Raw genomic sequence first — 8,016 nt, forward strand, 5'->3', positions numbered from 1 at the left:
TCTTCTCGTATTCTCTAGTTATCAGGGGCCACCTCTTGCATCACCATGATCAGAAAGACAGGGATTCTGGCAAAATTTTAGCTGCGTGTGTTCACGCAGTTAACAGTTTGGTGGTTTCTTGCAAAACTAAATATACTTTTACCATACGACATAGCAATCACACTCTTTGGTGTTTACCTAAAAGAATTGAAAATTTATGTCCACACAAAATCTAATTATGGATGTTTAGAGTAGCTTTTTTCATAATTTCCAACACTGGCAAGCAACCAAGATATGCTAGAGTAAGTGAATGGCTAAATAGACTGTGCTACATCCAAACAATGGTATGTTATTCAACACAGAAAATAAATGAACTATCAAACTATGAAAAGACTTGGAGGAATCTTTAAATACATGTTACTAAGTGCAAGAAGCTTATCTGAAAAGGCTACATACTGTGTGATTCCTACTTTGTGATATTCTGGAAATCAATAGAGACAATAAACATATCAGTGGTTGCCAGGGGTTGAGGTAGAGGGCAGGGATGAACAGGCAGAGCACAGAGGATTTTTAGGGCAGTGAAAATACTCTGTATGATGCTATCATGATGGATACATGTCATTTTAGGTTTGTCCAAACCCATGGAATGTACAACACCAAGAGTGACACTAAGATAAACAATGGGCATTAGGTTATTATGATGTGTCAATGTCGGTTCATCAATTGGAGCAAATATGCTACTCTGGAAGGGTGCGTTGATAATGGGGGAGGCTATGTATGTGTGGGGGCAGGGAGCATATGGGGAATCTCTGTACCTTCCTTATAATTTGGCTGTGAACCTAAAACTGTTGTATAAAAATAAAGTCTTTTAAAAAAAATGCATGTAGGAGTGAAACAGCTTTGCTTTATGCAGGTATAAATTTAGGATTAAAATATTGTCATTTTCTTTTCCAAAATGATTGTAACATTTACGTTTTCCAAAAGCAACGTTTGAAGAGTACCAGTTGTTCACATCCTCACCAATTCCTGTTACGGTTTGTTTTTTTAAATTTTTGACCATCATAATAGTTTTTTTTTTCTCCTATTGGGATTTTAATTTACATTTCCTAATTATTAATGACATCAAAAATGTTTCATGTGCTTATTTTCAATCTGTACATATCTTTTGGTAAAAAGTTTATTAAAATATTTACACACTTCTATCAGATGATTAGTTTCTTTTTATCTAGTTTTAAAACTTTGTTATATATGCTAGATGCAAGTCCATTATCAGATATTTAATTTGCAATGTTTTTTCTTATAGTCTCAAACTTGTGTTTCCTTCTCTTAATTGTACTTTGGAAGAGCAGAAGCCCTTAAATTTTATGAAATGTAATGTACTAATTTTTAAAATGTATCTGGCTATTTCTCTTCTTATAGTTTCTCCTAGAAGTTTTATAACTTTAGGTTGTACACTTAGGTATATGATCCATTTTTACTTTATTTCTTTATAGTATTTGAGGTATAGATTGAAGTGCTTATTTTTGCCTATGATTACCCAAATTTATTCCTTCTGCATTGAATTACCTTAGCAATTTGCTGATAATCAATTACATATATATGTATGACTATATTTTTGCACTTCCTAGCCTGGTATATTGATCAATTTGCATATTTTTATGCCACTACCACACTGTCTTTATTAATGTAAGTCTTCCAACTTTGTTACGTTTTTTTAAAGTTGTTTTGTTTATTCAAGTTATTTTACATCTCCCTATAAATTTTAAATGAGATTTCCAATTTATACAAAAAAAGAAAGCTTGCTGGAAAATTCACTGGACTATGATTAAATCTACATATCAACTTGGAGAAAACAGAAATAATTACAATATCAAGACTTTGATTGCAGGGCAATTGTATGCTCTCCATTTATATATGTCTTCAATTTCTCCCAGTAATGATTTTTAGTTTTCTCTACGCAGATCTTTTGTTCTTTTTGTAAAATGTGTCCCCAAATATTTGGTTTAACGTTATTTTAAATGATGTTTTTATTTCACTCTCTAATGGAATGTCATTTGTATAGGAAATCCAGCTGTTTGTATAGTGACCTTATATTTTCTAAACTTGCTAAATTCACATATACCAAGCAGCTTTTAGCAAGTCACATAAGATTTTTCTACATAGAAAAATCATGTCATCAGTAAATGGAGTTTATTTTTTTCCTTCCAATATCAATGCTTTTTATTTCGTTTTACTTGTCTTAATGCATCGGCTAGAGCCTCCAGTACAATAGTGAATAGATATGATAAGAGCAAACAATCTTGCATTTTTTCTGATAATAGAGAGAAAACATTCAGTCCATCATTAAGTGTTGTGTAACCTATTTTTTTTTTTTAGATTTCTACTATCTGGTTGGAGAAGTTCCCTTCTGTTTCTAGTTTTCTGAAATTTTCATCAGAAATTCATGATGGGTTTTGTCAAGTGCTTGTTCTGCATTTACTAAGATCACCATATGTATTTTTTTTTGTTTGAGAGTATGGTGAAATACACATTGATTTGCAAATGCAAAAATTACCCTTGCATTTGTGAGATAAAGTGTTACTTGGTTATGATATATGATGATATTATATATCATTTAATTCAATTTGCATGATTTTCATTATTAATTTTTGCAACTGAGTTTATGAAAGAATTTGATAACTAATTTTCTTTTCATGCCTTTTCTGGTTTTGTTATTATTGTAGAGCTGGCAACATAGAATGAGTTTGACTCTTTTCAGAGACCGAATTGAGGGATAAATAATATTCAGATCACAATAATACTTGGAGTGAAATTAAGAAATCGCCTAGAGGAAAGTAATATTGGTAGAAAAATAGTTAAGGACAGAGTCCAAAATATTCATGCATGAGCCAAAACTTAAAGAATTTCATGCCACTAGAATCTTCTTTTTTATTAAACATGTACGTAAATTTTACTACTGACATGGACAACATCATTGTCCCCACACATTCAAGAACCTCATTGCATCTTTCTCTCAGCCCCACAATCTTCTCTCACCTTCAATGAGAAAAAGCAGTATAATATATTGAAATTTAAATTACATAAAGGAACCATTGAGTGTGAGTATTGGAGACTCTAAGGAAGGCTGAAGTAATGCCTGAGTGGCCTTTATATAGTTTCAATTTTTGGCATCCTGAGAGATATACAAGCTGAAAGTTACCCTGAGAGAATTTATCAAGTTCTGATTACATTTGGGTCATTCTTTCTTTACAAATATTCTTAGAACTCGATTCCGAATTTGCTTGGTCCTGACCCCATAAATGACTGGATTTAAACAAGGAGGAACAACCACATACAGGTTGGCCAGGAGTATGTGAATGTAGCGAGGAACATTTCTACCAAATCGGTGAGTCATAAAGGAGAAAAATGCTGGTGTGTAAAAGGCTAAGATGACACAGACATGGGAACCACACGTGCGAAGTGCTTTGAGTCTGACATCCCTGGAAGGAAGGCGGAAAACAGCTCGTATGATCTGAACGTAGGAGAGGGCAATGAGGATCAAGTCCAAGATCAGAGCAGCAATGGTAAATAAACCATAGATAATATTGACCCTTATGCTAGCATAGGCAAGATGAGCAATTCCCATATGCTCACAGTAGGTATGAGGGATAATGTAGTGTCCACAGAAGGGCAATCGCTTGAGAAGAGGGCAGAAGGGGATGACAAGGAGGACTGGTCTCCCCACTACAACAGAGGACATGATGGCTACCACTTTGTTGGTGAGAATAGTTGTATATCTCAGTGGATAACAGATGGCGACAAAGCGGTCAATTGCCATGGCCAGGAGTACAACAGATTCCATACCAGTGTAGGTGTGGACAAAGAACATTTGGATGAGGCAGCCTTCGAAGCTTATCTTCCTAAAATTGAACCAGAAGATGGCCAGCATCTTGGGGATGGTAGAAGTGGAGAGGCCTAGATCAATAAAGGAGAGAAGAGCCAGAAAGTAGAACATAGGTTGATGAAGACTCTGCTCAGTTTTAATCACAAACAGGATTGTGACATTCGCTACGAGTGCTATTAGATAAACAACAAAGAAAGGGAAGGCAATCGAGATATGGAAAGGTTCCAGGCCAGGTATACCCAGCAGAAGGAAGGCAGAAGGATATGAGGCAGTGTCATTGACAGAGGACATCTTGCTGAGAACTCGGAAAATACACTATTGTCTTCTTCAGTATTTCTGGGGAGACATAAGTGAATATATGGTGGCTGGATATCACTATATGTAAGAGCATGCCAATTACACTCTTAAGGACCTTATGGAAGGAAATTTGAGGACAATTAACTGTCAGAGATATTCAAATTATTGCGTATCCCATTTAATATTCCATGGGGATTGTGGAAGTTAGAAACTGTGTTTTCTGCTGGTAGTGTGGTGGAGTGATTCATGATCATCTTGAGCTCATTTTTTGTTAAATGCTCATCTATATATGCTAGTATCAACTGAAAACCCTTTCAGTAACCAGAACTTCTGTATCATTTTCAAGGTACCTTGTTACTTAGTTGATTAGATACATAAAAGAAAACTCCCTAAAATGTTATGAAAAAAGGGGGAAGGAATCAGAGTGGGAAAAAACTTTGGATATAACTGTCAATAAGTTACCCATTTATGAGTTTCGTATGCCTGGCATAGTTCCCTCTCTCTAAGTATTATTTTTTCCCTTATTTGCTTTAGTAAATTTTTTCCCTTATTTGTTTTGCTGTGTTCATATCTGTCCTTTAATGAAACTGAGTTTTTATGCTGTGGTTGATGAATTGATTACTACTATTTGCCTACTTTTACAGTCAAAAACTTATGATTTGCCACAAAAATAAGTAATGCAATAAACATGATAATTTGAACAGAGGTAGAAAACATAGTTATTAAATTCAGCATCTGTATATGATATTAAAAAAACTTTCAGCAAAGTAATCAAAAAACAAGGAGACATCAAGATTAGAATGAAAGAAGTAAACTTTTCTTTTCATAAATGATATGAACATTTACATTAAAATCAAACAATTTAGAACCAATCATTTAGCTTGTCAACTACTCAGGTATAAGACTCAATACTTTTTCTATGTACTATTAACAAACAAATGGAAATTAAAATTTTAAAGTAAAATTTTATAAAAATTCACAATACCCCTTTCAATGGCATCAAAATCATGGAGTACTTAACAATAAGCACTTAAAATTCTAAAACATGATAGAAATTAAGAAGACTTGAAAAATTATAATAGTATACAACATATCCATGGTTTGGAAGGTTAAAATATGGTAAGATGGCAATTCTTTCAAGATTGATCAATAAGTTTAAAATAGTTTCAATCAATACCAAGAAGTTTAAACTTATTCAAAAACAATAATATGAATACCCTAAAATCATGGGGAAAATAATAATACTGGGGGAGTTATATTAAAGAAATTCAGACTTGTAAAACCATAATAATTAAGGTACTATGGCATTTACACAATGATAGAAAATAGATAAGCAAGCATAAATGAAAAAACAGAAATAGACATGTTTCACATGCTCAATTAAATTTTATAAAGTGCCCCATGTAGTCATTCAATGAAGATAGGAGAATCATTTCTGCCAATGATACTGGTGCACTGAATATACTTATGAAAAAAAAGAGAAGCTTGATACCAATTTCATAACATCTACAAATATTAATTACATTTCTAAAATAGACAAAGATATTTTTTAAAAGCTCAAATTCTAACATCTGTAGAATCAAAGGAAGGAGAATATCTTGCAACCCAGTGGAAAGTAATGTTTTCTTAGACAGAACACAAAAAACAATAACCATAAAAGGTAGTCTGTTACATGTTATGATATATTAAAATTTACTGATAAGAAAGCAAATTTACAGGGAAAAGACTGAGAGAAAATACTCACAATCCTCTATTTTTGAAAAAGAATTTGTGTCAAGAACATATATGCTCACAATTAAAAATAAGAAAAACAAGCAATGAAAAAAGAAGGAAAGACATCTAAACTGATGCTTGGCAAAGGAGAATATATAAATGACATTAAAATTCTCAAACTCATTAGATGTTATGTATTTTATGTTAAAACTGTGATGACATATTACTACACATCCACTAGAAAGGCCAAAATTTAAAAGCACGACATCATCAAATTTTGGCAAGGATGTGGAGCAACAAATTCTCCTAAATAACCCACAACAACCGAACGCCTAAGTGCTTACTCGAGAAAAACGAAAGCACGTGCAAACTTGTACAAAAATGTTCATAGCAGCTTTATTCATAATTGCCCCAAAGTGGAATCAATACAAATACTCATTAACACGTGAATAGATACATCAATTTTGGAATGGTTACATAATGAAATTCTATTCAGTGATAAATATGAATTCTCTACTTATATGTGCAACAGCATAAGTAAATCTAAAATCACTATACTAAGGTACCAATTGCTACTAGTTACTAAAGAGTACCAACTACACAATGTCATTTGTATGAAGTTCTAGAGCATACTACGACAACAGATCCTGAACAGTGGTTGCCTGCGGAGTTGATAGGGGTCAGGGATGGCCTGGGAAAGAACACAGGAGGATTTTTTGAACTGTTAGAAAAATTCTAAATATTTGTAGGGATGTAGAATATATAGGTATACACATTTGTCAAAAATGTACAGATAAGATTTGCATGTTTAAATACGTGTTAATTTTACCTTAAAAAAAATCAAATCTGAGCCAGGACAAAATACCTTGTTTATGGTTTTTGAAATTGGATGATGAGACTATTATGCATTTCTGTTTAGTTTATGTTTGAAATTTTTCATAATGAAATGATATAAAATATAAATCTAGCCAAAACGTGTCATTTTTAATAATTTACAATGTAAATTACAACATCATTTGCTTTAATAACATTCTATTTTGGAGCTTATTTTAGAGATAGAATACTTTATTGGAAAAGAATGCTAATTTACATCCCTCAATTAATACAGATAGCTAAAATTCTAAAATCTAACTACAATATTTCACAATCACACTCAAAGAGAATGAAATAAAATATATAATTTATGTAAAGTTTAAATATTCTGTAATGATTTCTGTTTTGAATGGGATTTAGCTTTTATTCCTGATATTTTCCTTCTTATTCATACTCATCAGCTTTTAAGTCAAATGCTAACTATGGTATATTCTTCATGAATCTTTGCGAGATGTTCACTGGTGATTGAAATTACTCTGAACACTGAGAAATTCGACAGGAAGTACACAGTCACACAGCAAAGGAGCGTTGTATCCTAGGATGCTATCTACAGTTCCCTCCAAGATTTCTTAAATTTATCATTTATTTTGCACGTAGTGCAGTATTTTTATGCCCAACTAAAATTTCTCAAACATATTCCTCAACACATTCAACCAAATTTCACATTACCGTATTATTAAAATTCAAAACTTACTTCAGGAAGCCAGAGGCCTAATCAACTGGGAATGTTCCAATTGAGATGGCCTTCAGGATGTATATTTTTCTCCAATTGAGATATGTACATAGCAATTTTTCTGCTTTATTCAACTGGCTCTTTATGCTAACAAAAGGTAAATCAAAGAAAATAATGTTTACCAAACACTACACTAAATGCTTTATAAGTATTCTCACTGAAATTTCAAAACAACTCTGTAAGGGAGATGCTATCATTGTACAAGATTTACAGGCAAACAAAGGTAAGGTGAAGAGAGTTAAAGGAATTTGTCTCAGGTAGCTGGTAAATATAAGGTGCGCAATTTAGAATTTATACATGTGTCTGTCTCCCTATTCCCCAATTTCCTTTGGGCATTAGTGCTTTTGCTAAAGTAAATATAGAAGCAGAGAGTAATTATGTCTTAAAAAGAAAAAGAAATCTTCTATTCGAAATTGCAGAGTTAATTAAAGCATATAGACCCAGGAAAATTATGAAAATCATTTTATACAGATAGTAAAATATTCATTTTTTTTTATTTCTTCCTATCTGATTCGTTGTAGACTTTAACAGTCAGAAC

At 32.5% G+C, this 8,016-nt stretch overlaps 1 protein-coding gene across 1 annotated transcript; it reads right to left on the bottom strand.

Moving 5' to 3' along the window:
- Positions 1-3,214: 3,214 nt before the first annotated feature.
- Positions 3,215-4,159, bottom strand: LOC131408006 (olfactory receptor 52E4-like). The gene has a single exon (XM_058544582.1). It carries the CDS (start codon positions 4,151-4,153, stop codon positions 3,215-3,217), a length of 939 nt encoding a protein of 312 aa, XP_058400565.1. The 5' UTR covers positions 4,154-4,159.
- Positions 4,160-8,016: the final 3,857 nt, after the last annotated feature.

The sequence above is a fragment of the Diceros bicornis genome, chromosome 7 (genome assembly GCF_020826845.1).
Source record: "Diceros bicornis minor isolate mBicDic1 chromosome 7, mDicBic1.mat.cur, whole genome shotgun sequence".
NCBI classification, from domain to species: Eukaryota; Metazoa; Chordata; class Mammalia; order Perissodactyla; family Rhinocerotidae; genus Diceros; species Diceros bicornis.

What these genes read in the sequence shown, in the direction of transcription:
- LOC131408006 (XM_058544582.1), bottom strand. Translation starts at nt 4,153, where the DNA reads ATGTCCTCTGTCAATGACACTGCCTCATATCCTTCTGCCTTCCTTCTG.